The 22400-nt window shown below is 37.5% G+C and overlaps 1 protein-coding gene across 1 annotated transcript; it reads left to right on the forward strand.

The window, feature by feature from the left end:
* The first annotated feature begins 783 nt into the window (after positions 1 to 783).
* Positions 784 to 17831, forward strand: UBQLN1 (ubiquilin 1). The gene is made up of 11 exons (XM_009285291.1): positions 784 to 801; positions 2250 to 2401; positions 6627 to 6742; positions 7925 to 8187; positions 9001 to 9159; positions 9813 to 10056; positions 10540 to 10682; positions 11671 to 11754; positions 14255 to 14370; positions 14699 to 14867; positions 16624 to 17831. The coding sequence occupies exons 1-11, from the start codon at positions 784 to 786 to the stop codon at positions 16777 to 16779; spliced, it is 1620 nt and encodes a 539-aa protein (XP_009283566.1). The 3' UTR covers positions 16780 to 17831.
* Positions 17832 to 22400: the final 4569 nt, after the last annotated feature.

Genomic DNA, 22400 nt, shown 5'->3' on the forward strand with positions numbered 1-22400 from the left:
TTTAGGTAGTCCTGTGAGGAGCAGGGAGTTGGACTCGATGATCCTTATGGGTCCCTTTCAACTTGAGTTATTCTGTGATTCTATGAATATTGTTTATACTACCGCATCAGCCTTCTGATGAGAATTAAGTTGTGGATCTCACTGTCACAACATATTGTGGAAAATACAAGAATAAATTAATTTGGGTAAATGACATTACTCTTTGATTTGGCACAGTATGGTAGTCCTTTATTCTTATGCATTAGCTTGGTACCAAATTGTGAGTATTTCTGCTGGTTTTATGTTACTTTGGAATGCGTAATAAGAATAATTAACCAGAAGAATGCAGAATAGGAAGCAACTGCCTAAACAGTTGCTCTACAGAAAAGGGTCTAGAGTTTATAGCTGTTAAATAAGTTAGCACTGTTAAACGAATATTTTCCCACATGGATTTCTCACTTTTTCTTGTAAATAGGAATATAGCTTGCAGGATGTGGGGTTTATCCTGTTGCTCCACTAAGTATAGATGAGAACTGGTGTGGAATATTTTGGCCAGTTTTGAGCCCCACACTTACAAAACAATGTAATTGGATTTGAAAATCCAAACAGTGGTGGGAATGATTGGATTAGAAAACAACCCTAAGGAAAGATTAGCCTTACTGCAGCCCTTTATTCTAAAGAGAACAACGATCTGTTTGCGTTGTCCATTGTGGCAGGACAACAAAGAAATAGGATAGTGAAACACTGAAATAGGTTTCTTGGAAAAAAAGTTGCTGGGGACCTCAGAGAACAGACTAGACAAACATGTTAGGAATAATTCAGGTAAGTAACCCACTTTGGGAAGGAATGGACTGAGTGACTTTCTGGAATACTTGCAAGTCTAAATATTGCCAGTATAAAGGCTGACTTAAAAGTTGTTTCCCCAAGAAGTGGAACTAACTCTGTGTGAGTAGACTTTTAACTAACCAAGGGCAACCTCCTCCCCAAACACAGAGACTTTTTGCCTCTGTTGTCTCTCAGGCGCTCGCCCTTTTTTTTTAAATCTGTTTTTTTCTTTTCCTATACTATAAACCCTTTCAATTAGAGACTCACCTTCAAAGCATAATACAGTGGGATTTTACTTTTTTAGTCCTGCGTATTATAAAATATAATTACTAATAACTAATTGCAAGAGTAATCTTTTATTTTCCTGTATGGAGTGAGAATTCCCCAGGATGTTTGGGATGTTTTTTAAAGTAGTATGGTCAACTTAATTTTAAAATGTTAAATAGGGTGAACTTCTGAAGGACTTCCTAGCTGCCTGGGATTGTTTTAAAGTAGCCTACTGACATAGTCTTGTTGAATAAATTTATCTGGCTTTCTTATAATCAAGTCATTCCTTAGTGTTTTTCTTGGATATCTTCCTTTTTAAGTTTTGTCAATTTTTTGCTTTCAGTGAGAGCACTTTTCTAGAGAATAATAAATCTCAGTCAGAACTCAGTCAAAGCATAACCTGGTTATTATTGTCTAGGAAGGCAAGAAGGTATACAGTGGGCTTCCATGTTCAGTTGTTTTAATGAGGGTATGATTTCCTGGTCAGCTGAAGAATGTGGCTATTCACCATGCCCTGGGCTGCTAAACCACATTTCATGTGTCTGTCATGTGTTGAATGAGAAAGCAGAGCCACCTGAGAGCTTTTGCCTGTGTGCAAAGGAATGCTAGTTTTGACACATGGAAGGCAGCAAAAATATGTCTAAGAAGAGAGGATACTTCTCTGTTCAGTTCCAGCAAAAGTGTAGACAGATTTATCATACTTGTGACATTGCATCCTCAATCTTTCAGCAATGGATGGCTTCAGTGGCGCGTGTTTGTGTATATGTATGTATTAGTGTATACTTACCAGTATATAATTACATATGTACTTTACAGTGTGTGTATATATAAGTAGTATATATACTAGTATATATTTATTGTCAGGGATGCATGCCTGATTAGTATTAGTAGTCTTTAAGTGGAATCAGGTTTTTTATTGCTAGTTATAAAACTAGTGATCTATATGTGGAACTCTGATTTTTACTGTATGAAAAAGAAATAACTATTTCCCATCTTCCTATGGACAAAAAAAGTTGAGAAAACTTAATGAAGTATTTCTAGATTGTGTAAAACAGAATGTGCAGTGCAAGTGGGGTAATACATCAAATGTGAACAAAATAGCTTGTCCTTAAATCATTAAAAAAATTATAGTTCAGTATTCAATTACATAAATGTATAACATTAACTTTTTTGTTTAGTTCAAGGAAGAAATCTCTAAGCGTTTCAAGTCCCACACTGATCAGCTTGTCTTGATATTTGCTGGAAAAATTCTAAAAGATCAAGATACTTTGACTCAGCATGGAATTCATGACGGACTCACTGTTCATCTGGTGATCAAAACACAAAACAGGTAATGATGAGTGATCTTCTGTTTACCTCTAAGAAGTAAAAATACTCTGAATTCTTAACAGCTTCTGTTGGGCAAACCTAGATTTGACTAAATCACTTTAATCAGCTCCTTAGTCACAGTTGATGCAGAGTAACAGGTAACAGTCTGAAATTACAGTGCTCTTTTCTTTGGTTTATCTTGTATTTTAATTGGCTTCATGTTTCTAAGTGCAAGTCTCTTGCTTTTTTGTTACTTAACTTTTTGGTTTTAGGGCTGAGTGCTGGCTGTGTTTCGGCTTCATAGTTCTTAGATATCAGCTCTTACTGTCCATAAAGATATGTTGTGCAGCTTTTCTTTTCACGCGCGAAAACTTGCGGTGAATCCTTACCCACTGTTCTGGTAAAACAAGGCAAGAAAATTTTGAGACAACTGCTTTAGGGCAACTAATTTATCTGGCTGAACAGAAAGACTTGGATTGTAAGATTTTTTTTGTTTGTTTGTTTTGGTGAGGCAACTTTAAAGTGATGAGAAAGTTGCATCAGTTGAGCTATGTCATCTGCACATTACTTCCTGTGAAGTGCCCAGAAGGAAAAGGCTGAACTAAAAAATCCTTTCAGCAAGTAGGGTAATACACCCCTCAATTGAATCTGGCTTGCTTAGTTAATAACATGTTCTTTGTTCTAGACTGAAAGTATTCTTGATCCTGTTCTACTTAAACCTGTCTTGTTTGTAGTAAGGATCTCCTCCTGTGGGAAGATGTCAGATGATGAAGGAAAGAGCATGGAACTTAGGAGAGAAAAGAAATATACTTTCCCTTTCCAGGCCTCACCAAGTCACAAAGGCCTATTAGCAACATTAGCATTAAATTTAGGCACCTGTTTAAATTAGTAGGATTAGCATTAAATGTAGGCACCTGTTGAAATTGATGTCTTCAATTCCATGCTCACATCCTGGTGAGACTATCTTCTCTGTCCTGGAGTCATGTCTCTGTCACCTTTGTTTGCACTGGCAGAGGTCTCCCTTCCCTGCCCTATGCCTCCACAGCCTGAAATTTAGGCCTGATAGCCATCCCAGTCTTGTGTACAGTATTAGCTAATACTGCAATTTTGTGCTTCGTGCATCTAAACTAGTATTCTGCTGTTGTCATGACTTCTGCTTTTTTTGCCTGCAGTCTTGAGTGTGGCAGAGAGGCTTCATGAGTAGTGATAGCAGGATGCTTTTGACTTGCACAGTCTTCAGAGGGTTCATAGGTTGGACCTACAATAACTATATGTACTGAAATACCAGTGCCAGTCTCTTGTACCTTCTTGCACTTTGCCTCTGGGCGTAGGAGCACCCATGCGCAATGCCATATTTATGGCTTTTGTGGAATTTTTGGTGTCCCTGCATTGGTCTTATCAGCATTGCAATCCATGTCTCCCCTCTGTCCCACTTTTTTTGAGTAATTTTAGAAGAGTGTATTACCATTATCTTCAGAATGTCTTAATCGTGTCTCAGACAAGGAATTATAAACAGAAAACTACAGACCCTTTGCGTGTATCTACCCTGTCTTCAAATGAGGCAGTAATGTTTTCACCTACTAGCTTTGCTTGAATGAACTAAAAATATGCTCCTAAGACCTGCTAAAAAGAATTTCCAGCACAATGAAAATTACCCTTGAGAAAGTATAATGGTCCTGAACCATCTCAATATTCTTACTTAAATACCTGGATTTTATGGTTGACCCAAAAGGCAAGACTTAGACCCTGCTGGTGTGGCCTGGCAAGTGCTGATTTTCTGTCACGAGTATCAAGATTGGATTGCTCCCAACCACTTTACAGTATGCCATTTACTTTTCTGTTGACTGTTGCTGCTACTGTTGGTGCCATATATCTGAATAAACAAAAGTTCTTTTCCAAAACTAGATCTGAAGGTGATCTTTTCCATTCTAAACAATATTAGATGTGTAACTTTCAAATAGGAATCCTCATATATCCCAACCAATCCTCGTTGAAAAAAGATAATTTTATTACTGTGTTACATTTTCCAGAATGATACAGGCTTCCAGTGTAATCTTGTAACCTGGCCTATATGGTGTCAGAGTAGCAGTGAGTGATTAGCAACGGGCAGTGAAGATGCATTGAATTTCTGAATACAAAGTTCTAAGTCAACACCTATAGCTTGTTCACAAGCGACAGGAGGAAAGATAATGGCAAAGTGCATATAAGAGATGATGTGCACTTTACAGGAATTTCACTCAAAGACTTGAAGCTGACAGACTTGACACTCAAACCATTATCTTGAGGGTATATACCCCCAATTTCCATAGAAGCACTATGAACTGCAAGTTTTCAGTCTCATCTACTTTTCTCTCCTGCTTTGAGAACCTTTCTTGTCTCTTACATGAAGAGGTACAGTTGCTTTTCAAAATAGTTTCTCAGTTGAAAAACCAAATAGGGTTTTATGCTTATTATTTTCCTTTTGCTTATGGAGGAAAGACTTACGTGTTTTCTAGACCAAAGGAAACCAAGTATCTCTAGCAGAAGATCCACGGTCAGTATACAGTCTATAATCTTCCTCACTGAAGTTAAAGCTGCTTGGCTAACGGTATGAATCTTGTGTTCAAAGTTCGCAGTTGCTGTTAATGTTACAGAGTATTAATGCTTGTTCTTCTCAGGAGCCCAGAGTTTCACCCGATGCCTTATGTCAGGGCAGCTTATGTCAAAGCCAAGTATCCAGGTATTCCATTTCCTGGATTGCTAGCGTCTGTCTGGAAGGTTTCCTCTAGAACGGGTTTTCATTCACCAGACTCTGTGTGTGTTTTAATAGAACTGAAAGTAAACTAGAAAGGAATACAAATTAAAATATGCAAAACCTAATTCATAGGAATCACTATGGACTTAAGTTTTAGAAGAACTGTTAGATCTTGTGGATTCAAATTCATTTCTCCTCCTTCACACCCAGAACATCAGTAAGAACTTGAATGAGGTGATTTGGTCCCATGGCATCCTATACCTTCATGACTTGGCATGCCATGTTTTATTTACCTGTTTACAAGAACGCTGGTCAAATCAGCAGGGTATACTAGCAGATGGGCTACTTATAAGCTAGTGTTGATGATTTGGTGAAAGACTTGCAATGTGTGCAAAGTATTTCATTGTTCCTTTGGTTTCTGTCTATGGTTTTGGTGGCTGATGTTATCCTGGAGTCAGTGAACTCTTGGAAACCTCAGTGAAGCCTCTGGACCTGAGGCATCTCTCAGGCTTGTTTTCTTTGGTTTGGTTGGCTGGTTTTTGGTGTGGTGGGGGTTTTTTTGGGGGTTCCCCCCCGCCCCCAGTCTTTGCTTTAGTGAAAGAAGCACAGAATTTCATTATAGCAGAAAGGTACTCTGAGATGAACTGAGATATGAAATTCAGTGTACTGTCGAATCCTCAAATCTTTGTGTGAGGTCTGAATTCATAGTTTCTACAAGTTATTTTATGCTATAGTTCTGCAAATACAGGTATTTATGAGATTGATTGTTGAACCAGACTGGAGAACTGATTTGGATTTCAAACTAGCCTCTTTTCTTTTGAATAGAGGCCAGGTTAGCTTTACACAAGCTCAGTTCCTTGATCTCTTTTACTACATGGCAGCACCCATATTTATGCCTCTGCAGTAGAAAGGTATGGTGAGTATATGACTTGGGCAGCCCTTAGTGCCTGTAATAAATGATGCTGGCTTTAACTTTGTGTAACTACGTTTTTACCCTGTTCTTGGAGTCTTAAAGGTTATTGAGATTCTGATACTTGTCTTCTAATGAAGTAAGACATTAACTGAATTTTACATTCAGTAAGGCATCCTCTTAAAGATGTGGCATGAAATAAATCCAACCTTAAATCTTGCTAGGCTTTATTTCTTTAGGCCACAGGCATGTAATCAGTAGTATTTGAGTATAGTGGAATAAGGCAAGGATCCTTATATCGAGTTAAGGACAGAGGAAACAATTCATTGGCGGGCATCCCAAGGATAGGGTGAGAAGGTGGTAATGGCTGCAATGGTGCCTGTCCATTTTCTTAATGTTTCAAACTACTGTTCTGAAAAACTGATGACATTACAGATGTCTGAGAAAGATTTGTTACAGGAAGCCATCTAGAGATAATAGTGTGATTTTTGAGAGGAGAATCTTAATTTAAATTTTGATTCTAAGTATGATACTATTCCTGTATTTAATGGCATTATTTAAATTAACTTGTTAAACTTGCAACTTTTAAACTTGCTTTTCTAGATCACAAGACCACCCAGCTCAACAAGCAAACACTGCTGGGAGTACTGCTACTACATCAACATCAAGCAGTAGTACCTCAACACCAGCTTCAACAAATAGTAACCCTTTTGGCTTGGGTAAGAATATTTGTTAGGTAGCATGGTGGGTATCTTCTCTTGGATTCAGGTAATTGTCCCTGAAGCTTTATTCTAATGTAGACAGAACTTTAAAAAAACCACCAAACAAACACACCACCCAAAAAAGTGATTACATATATCTATGGTATTGGTTGTAGAAGGTTTCTGATCAGTAAGTTACCAGAGGAAAGCTGTTTCCTTAATTTCATATGCAGAATTTCAGACTTGTGCTGTTCCACCTTTCATAGTAAGCTGCCACTGATGTTATATTCTGGCACTACGGGTAATGACACTCCTTCCAGTGTCCTTGTGCTCCTTAAAAGCACATCTGACTTGCTGTGAGGAGAGTATTGATGAAGTTGGACCTGTAACATGAAGCCAAGATCTGGAACAGAAGTAACAAAATGCTGCTAATCTTACAATTCAGTATTTCTCAGGTTCCAAGTCCGACAGTATTATCAGTTTTCTCTTTCATGAATAAAGAGGCTGCAGTCTATTGACTTGAAAATATTATTTATTTCCATAATCACAGTAGGGTTTTTGGTTCATTCTTTTTCATCTCATTTGCTTTCAGGGTGTGGGGAAGAGGTAGAATTAGCAATTGCTTACTATGGTTAGCTTTTCCTTCTTAGGTGTAAAGAGTTCTTCAGACTGACTAGTACCTTCTGAAATTTTTTGTTTAGACTCAGCAAAGGAAGGGAATTCAAAGCATAATTAGTTCTTGGTGCATTATTAAGAAGAGGAGCTCTACTTTTAATTAGAATGGAGAATATGAGTCATATTGGCAGATCTCTTGGTTATAGTCTAACCAAGAGGAGACAGATAAATGATTATTATAAATGCATTGGAAAGTGTTGGGGGTGGTGGTAGGGAACCTAAGGCCCCAAAACTCAAACGTCCATTGTTTCTTAGCTGTGGAAAATGAGAAGAAAAGCTGTTAAAATTGAAATAAGTTATATTTCAGATGCAGTTTGGATTTTTAGTTATGTGTCTTGTTATTTAAGAAGCAAACGCTTAGTAGATAACTCCTTAACAGCCTCGCAAAGATGGACTTTCCATTTGTTTTCATTCTTTTGAGGTGTGGGATATGTTCAAGTATTTTGTATTTAGAAAGAACCTGGATGTGTTTAGAAGTATACTAGAAGTTGAAAGTTCAATTATATTTTTTTCATCCTCTTAAAGGTGGCCTTGGAGGTTTGGCAGGTCTGAGTAGCCTGGGCTTAAATACATCAAACTTTTCAGAGTTGCAAAGTCAGATGCAACGGCAACTTATGTCCAACCCAGAAATGATGGTTCAGATAATGGAAAATCCATTTGTTCAGAGCATGCTTTCAAATCCTGACCTGATGAGGCAGTTAATTATGGCTAACCCTCAAATGCAGCAACTGATACAGAGAAATCCAGAAATCAGTCACATGCTGAATAATCCAGATATAATGAGACAGGTATGTAGAAGGATCTCTGTAAGTTCATGACCTTTGATTATACTGTAACTGTGAACAACAGAGCAGGAATTGGACATGCTTAGCTGAGTGCTTAAACATTCTTGAAGTATTTAGGCTTGTTAGGAAATCCATAAAAGGTTGCTGTAGGCAACTGATGTTTGTATTTCTAGTTGTTAATGTCTGAAATAGACTGATAATTCAGAAAATCTGCAGCATAGTTTTGAAAGACATTGAAGGCTGTGTAATCATGTCTTCTGAGGTTAGAGTTGGATGTCCCTGTGTGCACTTGAAACCTTCTGTTGTCTAGCCAACAATGACTTTACCAAAAGTAGTAATTCTCCAAAATACTACACGTTTTCATTTTATCTAACTGTGGGTACTTCTGAGTGCTTTTAAAATTAGATGGTATGTAAGATATGCTGTGTGGCAGAAGGTATCAAAAAACAAATGGATGCTTTTGAAAATGTAGGTATTTATTTTGAAGTTCATATTATAGGCTGCCTGCTGTAACGATGTTAGAAATAGTAGGAGTATATTGTGTTGAAAAGATGAAGAAAAAAAAGAATAGTTCATTCAGGGTTTTTCTTCTGTTTAGCCAGTGCTTCCTGACCCAGCCAGCATAGTGACGACTGTGGTAGAATGCTGGCTAAATATCTAATTCAGTTGACTCCCACTAAGCTGACATCTTGGTTTGGCTTTAATCATAATTTCAAACTGGGTTAGACAGGGGTATCTGAGATATTGTCAAATGCTGACGTTCTCACTTTAGAATGGATTTCTTATTAATACAGATTAAATGTTCTGCTTCCCTAGACACTAGAACTTGCTAGAAACCCTGCAATGATGCAGGAAATGATGCGAAACCAAGACCGAGCCTTGAGCAACCTGGAAAGTATACCAGGTGGATACAATGCCTTGCGACGTATGTACACAGATATTCAGGAGCCAATGTTGAATGCAGCACAGGAACAGGTGAGAAAAGATTGCAAATGCCACTGAAAGTAAATGTTTTTTAAAAATAAAAGCAGGTAAGTAATGTAAACTTCCAAATGTGTACTTGACAAAACATTTCTTCAAGCTTGAAGTCACTGTGTGGCATCTTACTCTTGGGAGGAAAGATCTTTAAAAATTCTGTGCTCTTCTAAGCTTGAAGAAATACAGATATCGCTTTGTGTGTTTGAGAAGCTATTTTAAAGTTAATTAATTTCCCTATTACTTAAATTTGAATGCCTTTAATTCTTTGCCTTAAAATTCTGAGGTCCAGGAAAATTTTTTAAGGGTGTGTTTAGTAACTTCGAACCTAAGATGGGAAGAAAAAAAGGCTTTGAAGTTGGAAACCAGTATGCAAGATACAATCTTACTGTGATCAAAACACCAGTGTAGTAGCAACACTGCTTTCAAAAATAAATACGATTTAATTTTTTTGGAGGTGCTAGTATCTCTCAATGTTGGCATCTTTTCAGAATATTTACAGTGAATTATTGTAGGATGGTGAGTATAACTGATCAAGAGCCATCAACATTTGTCTTCATGCATAATTTTGGAAAGGTAACTTGCTATTTATAGCAGACTTAAAAATGGTTGCCTTTAGTAGATGATACATGTTTGCTTTCCTTCCTCTGTAGTTTGGAGGTAACCCATTTGCTTCTTTAGTAAGCAATGCATCAACAGGAGGGGACAGTCAGCCATCTCGTACAGAAAATAGAGATCCTCTACCAAATCCATGGGCTCCTCAGTCCAGCTCACAGACTTCCACAACAAGTACCAGCACCAGTGGTGAGAGCGGTGGCAGTAATAGTGCTGGAAATAGCACCTCTGGCAGTACGGGACAGAGCTCAGCTGTACCAAATTTGGGACCTGGACTAGGAGGTGTGTTTGTTATTGCAATTGCATATATTTGCACATACTTGGGAGTTTGCTGAAATGATTCTTTCATTAGAAAGAGAGTTTTTGATTCAAAGTTTTGATTGCTATTTACTTTCGTAGAACATTTGACTAGTGTCAAAGTCCTGTAGAAAAACAAACATGAAAAGTAAACAAAGAGTGATAATAGTACTTCTGTAATGCCTTAAAATAACAAAGGTAGGGAATCTCTAGATGAATGACAGTATTTTTCCTGTTTGGAGGCAAATATGAAAACGGCTAATAATGTAGATAAATAGTGGGGCTGCTTGTTGGCTACAGCCTCTGTCTTAACTTCTAGGGTGAATGCGTCTGTGTAAGCAGAACCACATTGAGGTGTATTTCAGGGACTAAAACTCTTAGAAACCAAGTGGTTATATCCCAGTTATAGGGAGTCTAATTCGTCTGATGATAGGATGTTTACTAAAGTGGCCTTTTACTTTTTTTAAGCTGGTATGTTCAACACACCAGGAATGCAGAGCTTATTACAGCAGATAACAGAAAACCCACAACTTATGCAGAATATGTTGTCTGCACCCTATATGAGAAGCATGATGCAGTCGTTAAGCCAGAATCCTGATCTTGCAGTACAGGTAAATGCATTTGGTGTAGTAATGTATTGTGTGCATTGAAATTGAAAAAAAAAAAAAAGGAAAAAAGAAGAGTTGAATCTATGATACAGTTAAATTTTCAATTGTGCCAACATCTCAACAACTGTCTTTAGTGAATGGCCCAGTTTTTAATGTAAATGCCTAACTCACTGAAATTATTACCTACCTACATTTAACAATTTGTTGCAGTGAGCTTCTTCAATTTGTAGTTGGACATCATGCTAGGCATGCTTCTAAAATAACTTGTAAGGTTGTGTATGTTTTGTACAGCCCTAAACTTGTGACCCAGCATAAGAACCAGTTAGACAAAACAAATGCTTTGGTTGTGAAGTAAGGTAGATCTGTCAGTAAATAAATACCCCCACTAGCCTGGGAGGAGAGAATTGAAGGGAGGGGAGTTGGTGCCACATCCAGGCATTATTCTGGTTTTGACTTCTCTTTTGCGACCCATGCTCACTGTAAAAGTGCAGATGCTGTTTTATGAATGGTATCATAGAAGCGCTTTCAAATTTTCCTTAAAGCAGTACTATCCAAAGTCAAATCCTGTACCAAGATTAAAGAAATGTTACCTTTTCTGTATTAAATACAGAAATTTTCCATAAATATGAAAAATATCCCTGACAAAGTGTAAAAACTTCTAGATCTGTCGTGGAGGCTGAGCAGAAAAAGATTTTCCTGTAATATAAATGAGGTTGTCTTGGCAAGTATCTGGCAGTTCATTCACTTAAAAGATAAAAAACCCAACCAAACAATACCATAACGACAACCACAAAAACCAAAAAACAAAACCAGAAAAAACCTGCAATGTGTTCAGGCTGGTGGTTCATAACAAGTTTTGGCCAAAGGAGAAGTAGATGATCATTATTCTGTGAGGTTATTTTCACAGACTGTTACCATGTAAGTAGTTGTCTTGAAACCCCCTGGGGTTTTTACTGCTTGATCTTTGAAATTAAATATTTTTGTCCCATAGATGATGTTGAATAATCCTTTATTTGCTGGAAATCCTCAACTTCAGGAACAAATGAGACAACAACTTCCTACTTTCCTTCAGCAAGTAAGATGAGATACTAGCTGTTAATAAATGTCTTCAAGTCAATGAGCAATATTTTTAATAAACTGGTGTCTTTCTTTGATTGGCTAAAAGCTAGATTCTGTAATATATTCTCATTAGCTTTTGACACCAGCTTAGATTGTCCCTTGATAATAAATTCTTGCTTGATGTCTCTGCCCCTTTCCTAAGTTAAACCTGACTTCTAGTGAATATTTTTGTCTGTGACTAGCACAACCACTTAGATTTGCTCTTGCTTCTTTGCTTAGAAGGAATACTTATTCTTACTGTGCACCAGCCAGAGAACACGTTTGCAACGTGATTTGTTTCGCAAATTTAAAAGATTAGTATTTTTCCCACTACTAGAATAAAGTTTCACTATGTTTTTCTCGTACATCTTAAGTATTTGGGTAAAGAGCTCTTACAGCATGCCTTGAAAGACCAAAGTAATTAGCTAATTCAAAAGAAGTGAGTTCTGAAGTTTTTTGGCTGTAAAGGTTGCCCTACCACCATCTTCTCCTCTTAACAACATTGTGCTTGCAGCCCAGGTATATGCTTGATATTAGCTGTCACAGTGTGTAGTAGTACTGTGTTCCCTAAATAGGAGCAAGCAAGATTTTTTCTTTTTTAGGAATTGAAAATTTAATCCAATGCATGAGTTTCGTCATTAGGCAGCCCTTGCAAATCAGAGTAAATGTGCGTTGCCAAGATCTGATTGCACACAGGCAGTTTTATGAGTAAAATAATTAACACATACATGAATTACAGTAGCAATTGTTTCAACCACATGAATGGCTGTAGTGTTTCATAATGCCACTGCTTTGTGATGACTCAGTAGTATCTGAAGAGCTAGTATGTTTTGAAATCTGTGAATAAATAGTAATTAATGAAGGCACAGTAGGAATCACTTCTGTTTCCTTTGGGTATCTCCTTCTGTCAATATCACCTTGGGGTTTATCTGCACAGCTAGTTCTCTGTTGTATTCACTATGTTAGGTCAGATGACCAGCAGCATTAGCAGGTGAAGAAAAGTGGAGAAGTCTGGGTATTCTCAGAATGTTGACAGTATTGCAGGTCATACTTCCTTGCTTATCTATGGGCGTTTATCTAATGGGATTGGGTGACAGAAACCATGGAATGTTCCTCTGCATAATGGAAGGCATCCTTTGCAATGAAGGGCAATTGCCCAGCAGAAATAGGAAAACTCATCTGTGAGCTACTTCATCTGCAGTTTTTATACAAGTCTTAACAAGAATTGCTGCTACTTAACAGCTAGAATTAATAACTTTAATAGAGACAAGATCCAGGTCACCTAAGTGCTCTGAGAATTGTTGGGCCACCATTTCTGTAAAACAACTCCAAATATCAGACAGTAAGTTGTGATTTAAATATTTTCTTAAAGTAATTGCAGCAGCTTTCTTTGGAGAACCCAAAATGTTTTCCTCTTTAAAATTTGGGTATACTTTGCCAGCTATACATTTAGTTATTCTCTGACTTTAAGCTATCAGGAAGATAAAAATCCAAGAGATGAATGGGGAATATTAACAACTTGCTGTGCTTAAGTCTCGTTACGCACCCATATTCCAGACCACAGTTCTTCATGTCCTATTCTGCAATTCTGCTCTGCACCAGAGGAAGTTTGACCTTAATCTGTGCATTTCTGTGTGAATCAAAAACGGTTTTGCAGCAGAAGGAATTTGGTGCAGTTGCCAAGTGAAGGCTGCTAAGGTTAATAAGCCTGTCTGCTATTTGAAGCAGGTCTGGCTACCAAGACTGTGTCGCTTGTGACTGAAGCACATTACTTTTCCCTTACTTATGGCATCTCTAAGCAGCGGTGAACATAAGCCATTAGTTTTGGGTTTGTATCTAAAATAGTCAGGTTTCTGGACATTTAATTTCAGAAATGAAAAGGATTTGCCTTTTAAATTATCTGTGGATGGAAGCCAGTTTTTAATTGAAGTCACACTAGAGTGAGAGCCCTTGAGTATTATACATTTGCTTCCTAGTATGTTTTGCAGTGTATTTCTATTTCTCTAGGCTGTGAGGGCACTACAGATATGAAGACATGCACAAATAGTCATGCTCAAACTGCTGTGGTCTAAATTTAGCTAAGAAAAAGAAATATTGTATAACTTAGATATCTATTGGTCAAGTTTCATTGTGTTCAGCATTGTTGCTTACCAGTAGTATGATTCTAGAATGATGTTGGACTAATACAGTCCTCTGGCTTTGAAAGATGATGAAGTCTGCTAGAAGAGGTAATGAAAAACACTTTTTCTTGTGTACTTCTCATTTGAAAGGCTTTGCCCACACCTAGAGAGTTCATTGATCAACTCCTATGAAAGTTTTCTCAAAAAAGAAAAAATACCTGAAGGATTTCATGTAAATATTCAAATATAAAATTGAAAAACAAGTTCTGAAATTATGTCAGACTCTGTAAAACATCTAGTGATAAAGATTAACTTTGAATATCTGTATATGATTAAGAGTTTCTCTCCTTTTCTTAGATGCAGAATCCCGACACATTATCAGCTATGTCAAACCCTAGAGCAATGCAGGCTTTGCTACAGATTCAGCAGGGCTTGCAGACACTAGCAACAGAGGCGCCGGGGCTTATACCAGGGTAAGAATCGGTCTTACAAATTTAGGCAAGAACTCTTCTCTTGTCTTATGTTGTTCGTTCTTTTTTACATGTAGAGATTTACCCAGTTTTTATTAAAGAAGACTCCTGCTGTCTTTTTTTAGTTTAACTAAACTTGTTTTAGAATTTGTCACATTTTTGCCTGCTGTGCACTTCTAAACAGTGATGACTCTGGTCTTTGTCTTAGTACTTTGCTTAAATTGTCACCCCCTCTTTGACAAGATTTTTACTCAGTAATTAAATAAATGAGAAGAGACAAGCTAGTATTTATTATTCAAGTGGTGTATTTCTTTTTCTGTCATTTATGCAGATTTAATCCTGGTTTAGGTGGATTGGGAAGCACTGGAGCTCCTACAGGGTCCACTGTACCTAGTTCTGTTTCCAGTGAAAATACAAGTCCAGCATCAGGAACTGCTGAACCTAGTCACCAGCAGTTTGTCCAGCAAATGTTGCAGGCACTTGCTGGTGCAAATGCTCAGGTAAAGTACACCACTATATTCTAGAATGTTTTAATTCTGAGTTTATTTTTTTCATTATAAGCCACTAGAAAGGAGGCTGATAGTTGAGGGGACAGCTCCGTGGATGCTTCTGGTCAAAGGAGAGCAGAGGAGGCTTAAAAGTGGTGTTGCAGCTGTGCAAGTAAATGCTGGAAAAACATCAGATTTGAGTAAAAGTGTCCTCTGAATAATTGGTTTTTATATGCTCATCTTCATACCCTTGAATTTCTGAAATGGTTGGAAAGATTGAGGTAGGTTGAGGTGATAAGGTTCCTTGGCAAGTGAAGTGAAAAGCTTAAGTATGTTGAATACCATTACCTCTGTGTTTTTTGTCTGTGTTGCTGGCTGTTACTCTCTAGCTGTGACTAAGCCTCTGTCCCACACTTTGGAATAGCCACACTCTGGTTACTTGGAGCCTGAATTTGTTGTACGGCTTCACTGCCATCCTGCAGGTCCAGACTGCAGTGCATTTTGTTAACATATTGAGTGGGATTAAGGGTTTCCAGAGAGCTCCGGAAGTCAAGCAAAGGTAGCAGCTTTGCCAGTAGTTGTAGGGTGGTGAGCAAGACTGGCTTTAAAGGAGGCATGCCACTAACTCTAAAGAGTGCTGTGTGAAACAGCACCCTTACACTGTGGTACATACCCAGTGTAATGGCAGACTGCTGGTGGAAGGGGCAGTCCTGCTTTTTCCTCCTCTTGCCAAAGGGTGAGTTAGTTCAGCTTGCTGATCTGATAGACTTTTTTCTCTTGTTACCTAACCACAAGAAAGTGTTGGTGGGTGTCACTGTAGGAAACCATATTCTCATACATTTTCACTTATTGTGCTGTCAAATCTTACACTACTGAGTCAACTTTCTGTTTAGTTTTGCTTTGGGGAAGCAGGTGGGGGGCAGTTCTTAAATTTCAGGTTACATCCTTACATTGTATTGGTTTGGAACCATGTGCAGACTTTAAATACCGGTAGTAATTTCTTGATGTATGAAACTGTTGAATTAGAACAAAAGGAAAATTAGCAGTAGCTGCACAAGTTTTGTGTTGGTATCTAAATCGACTCATTGATTTAAAAAAGTGGCTTCTCAGTATTACTCCAGCATATTATTCTCCTATAATTGTTCTGATTCAAAAATGCCTCTGAACTGAAGATGATACCACTGAAATCATGCAGAATTTTGCCATGAGGTTGTGTGAGCAGGATCATCCCATAAAGCACAGCTGTCAGTTTGTCTTAGACTGAAGCTTTCTAACAATTAAAATTTTGGTAATTTTAGTCAACAAATACTTGGAGCATTAAAAAAGAGGTGATTTTTATGTCAAGGTAAAAAAAAAAGCCTGTGATGTTCACCATTGCCAACAGTGACATCATCATAATCCTTGGTGTTCCACATTACTAGGTTGAACTCTGTTTCATTTAAAAAAAATACCATATCTTTAAGAAACTGTTCATGGGACATAAATTTACCCAATTTAATTTTAATCCTTTTTTATCAAACAAGCAGCTTTTCTTGTAGTTCAAGAATGTCATGTAAGGGTAGATACTCTTAAAATCTGAAGCTGCTCTGACTTGTTAAAAAAATAATTCAATTGTGAATTGAATTTATGTCATAGTGTAGTTTTAGGATCTTGAAAGAGATGTAGTCAGAAATTAGTAAAGACAGGGAGTGGTGCAGAACCAACTATGTTTAAATCCTGTACTTTGCTAAATGTGTTATGCTTTTATAGCTTGAAATTTTGTTCTTAGCAGTTACAAAATCCAGAAGTTAGATTTCAGCAACAACTGGAGCAGCTGAGTGCAATGGGCTTTCTGAACCGTGAAGCAAACTTACAAGCGCTAATAGCAACAGGAGGAGACATCAATGCAGCTATTGAAAGGCTGCTTGGCTCTCAGCCTTCATAGCAGTGTTTCTTTAACTTGAAAAAATGTAATTTATTTTTGATAACAGCTCTTAAATCTTTAAAATATTTGCTTTATTTCATTCTGACTTTTGGGATTGTCTTGTTAAACTAAAATCGGTCTGATGCATTTTAAGGTGGAGTGCAGTAGTTTTCTTCAAACAGTGGGAATCAATGCATTTTCACTCTGTTGCATGCATCACACTTTTGTTCTGCATTATTTGTGATTTTTTTTTTTTTTTGAAACAATATCAGCTTTCACAGTTGAGTGAACAGGTTTTGTCTGACCTACAACTGTCCAATTTATTTACTACTTAAACATTAGCCTTCAGTAGTAATTTATGTAGAATACAAATTAAAAAGGAAACAAATTAATTGAAGCTACAATTTGTGGGTACCAATACTGCTTATTGTGACTTTGGCATGGTTTTTTTTTTTGCTAGCAAAATGCTGTAAGATTTATACCACTTGAGTAATCTACCATTTTTTGCTTTAATTTGTATAAAGTATAAACACAATATATACAATGGAGACAGCTCATTTCTAGAGATTTACACATTGCAATAGAATGAGATTATAAGTAATGCAAAAAAGCCGGGGGGGGGGGGGGACATAAGACATGTTTTGGTGTAGAATCTTCCAGCACCTTTGGTAACCATCTCAGCAAAAATGCTTAAGCAAGTTCAGTTAAAATACACTAGAATTACTGTTCTGGTTATCTCTTTATATCTAACTGTACAGAAACTTGCATTGTAACATTGTCTCAATATTCACAAAGATTAACTGTAAATTACCTTTATCATTGTGCAAATTAAAGGGGCGCTGCCTTGTGCTCTGGAACTGCTTCTAAGGCTTTCTGGCTTGTTCCATTGAGATTCTAACATCTATGCTGATTTGTAATTGGAAACATTACTTTCATTCATGGTCATGTGATATTCTAATTACTTTTAACCACCATGTAAAAAATACTGTATATCTTTTGAGTTTTTATTGGTAGTTACTTCTGTTGTGCACAGGTAATAAATGAATTAAAAAATCTTTAAGCATCTTGTCTCAGTGTGTTTGCAGTTGATGATTACCTAGAATTCAAGATGACTGACCAACTTAAGAGTTGGCATTTGAGAACAAGCTCTGGGAGTATTCACCAGCTCTGGGCTAAGATTAGTTAACAACTCTTGGAGTGTGAGGTGGAGGGAAGAGGGCAAGAGGCATATGATCTTGAAGACTGCTAGCTTAGATAAAGTGGGGGTAAGCAGAATAAAAGACGCTACTGTGTGTGTTACTGAATAGCACCTGCTTTTTACTGGTCTTCCCCATCAGTGTAGTTGTGAACGTGCTCACTGAATTCCTGTACTGCTTTTAAACACTTGGTTTGAACAGTCTTTTTTTTTTTTTTGATGGTACAAGTATAAATTCAGTTTGCTCTAAAAATCATTGCTTGCAAATGGTGTAAAATTACCTATTTTAACTCAAAAGTTGTTAATCAATTTGATGAAGCAAAATTATAATGCGATATAAAGGAAGAAGTTGAGCACGCTTCAGCATATAGTGAAATTTTAAAAACTTTTGGCAAAGCCATGTATGCAGTTTTGTTGGCAGTAACCGCATTTGTCTTATCACAGAAGAGAAGTTTCACTCACTGTCCAGGAATCTTGTCTCTTACTTTGCCAGTAAGTAAATCGATCAAATACTGCTGACGCACATGGTACTGGGAAAAGTTCAAGAAAATCTCTTGGTTGGCCTTTGGATCAAAGTCTCATAGATGCAGCAGCACGGAGTGTTAAATAAACAGAAATAAATTAAAATAGAATCTATTGGTAAGATGAATTTAATATAATCAAAACCTTTTAAAATACCTACAGTTTGGGTACAAAATTATTATTACTTTTATTTCCTAGCCAGTGATCGCGCCCATCATCATACCTTCACAGTGAGTTCTATTGGGTGGGTAGCTTTCATTGCACTGAGTGTAAGGCTGTAATAGGGAAGTGACAGATAGCAAGTAGTTTCTGTAGAATAATCACTACCTTTTTACAGTTATTTTCTCAATGACTATTTATTAGGATCTTCAAAGTAACTAATGTGACTTGACTTTATAGTGTGCCTTACTGGGACCTTGCTTTAAAAAAGTAAGACCCCTCATCATTCAGAAGGCAGGTCCTTTTAAGAATACAATCCGTAACATCCAAAAAGGCCACTGTCAAATGAAAGGGCGAGGGTGAGGTAGGGAATGGAATAATTTTTACCAAGCTTTACCAAGGCACTAAAACAATGAATCTAACAAGCATGAACACCTATCTTGAGACAACATTCGTTTCACCTATGTAAGTATCTCAGTTGCACGTTACAAACTAAGTGACACTATATTTGAAGTCAAATTTTACTGCAATTCAACAAGAGATGAATTTTGACTGAAATTTTACAATGAGCCCTTGAACTAAGTTTCCTTATTGAAATACAATCTATATTTATCAGTAACTATTGTCAACTAGTAACAACCGTTACTAACTTTCTTGTAAGTAGTGGTAAAACACTGAGCTATCTTTTGCACAGGAAGAATTTTAGTTTTGTCAGAAAGCACAGTAAGTAGAACAAGGTTTATAAGTAGGGTAGACTTTTTATTACATCTTTAACAATAAAAGAAAGATCACACTTGTTGGTTTAATAGCATATTACAATGTTCCTGTTCACGCCCCCCGCCCCCATACTCGTTGCCCCTTTTCCTGTCCCTCTAAAATTCTTTCTTCAGAATTATCATCTACCTTTTCTTTCAGAAGCAATCTTATAGTTAACTCTGAGCACTTCGATAACTTGTATTTGAAAACTGCTGCTTGCATCTTGGACCAGGAGAAGGGCACGTGTGCCTGAAACTTGGCTCTTTCTTTTCCTACTTTCTTCTTTTCCCCTACATTGGATCAAATGATCTGATAGGATTGTCTACAAAACTGCCTTGCCTGATCATCAAACTACTGCTAGAGAAAGTAACTGCTGCAAAAAGAAAAAAAGCTGAAAGTCATGGTAGTGTGAACTGACAGATGCCATTTAAAAGATTTAAACCGCGTGCATTCTAAGCAAACGCTGTTACAGCACTACTGGGAATGTGACAGCAGGATGGCTAGTTTTGTAAAGGATGTGGTCTGTCTAATTCTCTTGGTTCAGTGCCTGCAAAATAAAGTAACCACCCCAATTTAGAGCCGAGCTGGCAGGCAGCTGGGTCTGTTCTTTTGCCTGTATAGACAACCTGTGCAGTTTAAGATGACTCTACCCTTCCTGTGTTTAATGTATGAATGAATACTGCTATTGGGATCTAACATTTCATTTTTATTTCCTCATTATAGCATTGCAAAATGCTTATGTTGTAGTAGATACAGTATTTACCCAGCATTTTACAAACTGTGCTTAGCACACAGTCTTGAGGAGGTATAGACCATGTACCTTCCATAGATAGCTTGTGCTTGTGGCAGAGACAGGAAAAGCAATTTCTAACTCCAGATGTTTCCTCCGTAGTTTTTGCTGCCTTTGCTAAATGTATTTCAAAATATGGACAGAAAACTTGCATCCAAATAACCTGAGCTAGATAAAAGTAACCTGCCCAACTAACCTGAATTGCAATTAACCTGAATACAACATCCCTAATACAGTGTTCATTTAAAAAAAAAAAAAAAAAGTAAATTAAATGTTGTAGGATTATGTTTGGGCGGGTAAATGAAACCTATGTACAGGGATTGTTCTGCAATCGTTGCCTTCCACTGTACATATGCACAGCATCATTAAAATCGGGGAGCGGTTTTATGTGGTTAGCATTTGGATGACTGCCATCTTAATCCTTTAATTTGTGATGCAGAGGATATAAATGAACGGAAGTAATGCTCTGTTGTCTTTCAGACTAGCAGGCAACAGACTACTTAACTGCTTAAGTTGACAACAACCTTCTATACAGTATCTGGAACTGTCTCAAATTGTGGAGCTGGCATCCGCAGATAGCCCTGCAAAATGCAAGTTCAGTATTCTTTTTAAGCAATTTGTGCATTCCTGCAGCCGCGTGTGAACAGGCCGGCAGAAACCAAACCCGCTTTCCCTATAGAGGGGAAAAAGCCAACCACTCCTGCAAGCCCCTGCGGATTTAGCATTGTAAAGTTCAGAGATGTGGCACTGTGGCAAAAGTTTGAGAAACAGTAAATTGCAACAGTTCTGTCCAGCTAAGTACACAAGCCTGGTTCTGTGTTGGGGAAAATAAATCAAACATCGGATGGAGCTAATGAAAAGTTTCCCAGGAGTCTTGCAACCTTCCTTTTCTAAATAAAAAGTAAGCAGGAAGAGTTTAGAGGGAAAGCATCTCTAAGAAGTTGTGTTCCTGAAGATGTCATCACCTGCACTTTCCAGGGAAAGTAATGGCTTCTTGGTTTCTACTTGTTTGTTGAGAGGGGCAGGTTCTGCAATTTTTTTGGCTGTATCTGTCCCCATTGCTCTGAGATGGAGCAAGGTAGAGGCAAACTCCCTCCTCTTCTGAGATTCTGAGAGAGAAATGCAGGTGCTTGGCATTATCTTCAGATCAGCATTCTGAAAAAAACTGGTGCGTGTTTAAACTGTGTTCATCCACGTACTGCCAGCTGCCCTTTCCTGAAAACAGGAGGATCTCATGAACACTAGGTCTGCAAAATATGACTAGCTTTTAGGTGCTGATAATTTCTGGTTAATGGGGAGGCTAGAACAGTGAAGGTACAGAGGTGTCTTCATTTAATGGAAGGATGTTAAGAGGGGATTACAACCTTCAAGCACAGCTAATTAGGACGTAACAGACTAAAGTACTGAACTCCAGCAGTGAAAACTGCACCTGTCACAAGATTAATGGCACGTTAATTTAAATGGTCACTTTGTTGTCCTTTCAGCATCATTTGAACTGTGGAAATACTTTGTTTTGCTTTAAGTAAAAGCAAAAGGCAAATACATTCGAAGGTTAAGGGAAGGAAATATTCCTGTCATTAGAGGAAAGAGTGAGAAATACCTGGACCTAATTTGAAGAAGCATGAACTGCCTGTAAGAACATACTATTTTGTTTAGAAAAGAATTCCAAAACCCAAGGTGCTGACAAAGACTTCCCTAAGAGAGAATGGTTTTTAAGTGTTGAGTACAATTTTCTGTTAGTGCCAGCCCCTCTGTAAGCATGTTTTAAATGCTGACAAGCAGATCTGAAAACTAGTCTTTTCAGTGCTCACGCTTGAAAATGTTGCCCAGTATTTTTTTTATTTGAAGGTCTGATAATTTGTTTGCGACAGGATGCAGCTGCTTTCTCATCACTGTACAGTGACCTGATCTTGTTTTATTGTGTCTGAAAAAAGTGAGCGTAAATCTGTACTTAATAATGGGTGTATTAGAAAAGCTCTTTGTAAAATGGTGTATTGAGAAAATATGAAGACTTCATTAAAAGCAGAGGTACCACAAGAGGGTGCCATTTCTTTGATTGTCGTAGCTACTACACTTTTACAGTACTACAAGTCACTTGGTCTGAAGAGGTGCCTAGTCTCCAAAATTTGAGGGTGTTAAGAATCAGCCAGACATGCCTGTCTCTTGCACTTAACTTAGCCTCTAACTCTTAAGCTTGCACCTTGGCTCTCAGAATAAACA

This window comes from Aptenodytes forsteri, unplaced genomic scaffold, assembly GCF_000699145.1.
Source record: "Aptenodytes forsteri isolate BGI_AS27 unplaced genomic scaffold, ASM69914v1 Scaffold151, whole genome shotgun sequence".
Classification (NCBI taxonomy): Eukaryota; Metazoa; Chordata; class Aves; order Sphenisciformes; family Spheniscidae; genus Aptenodytes; species Aptenodytes forsteri.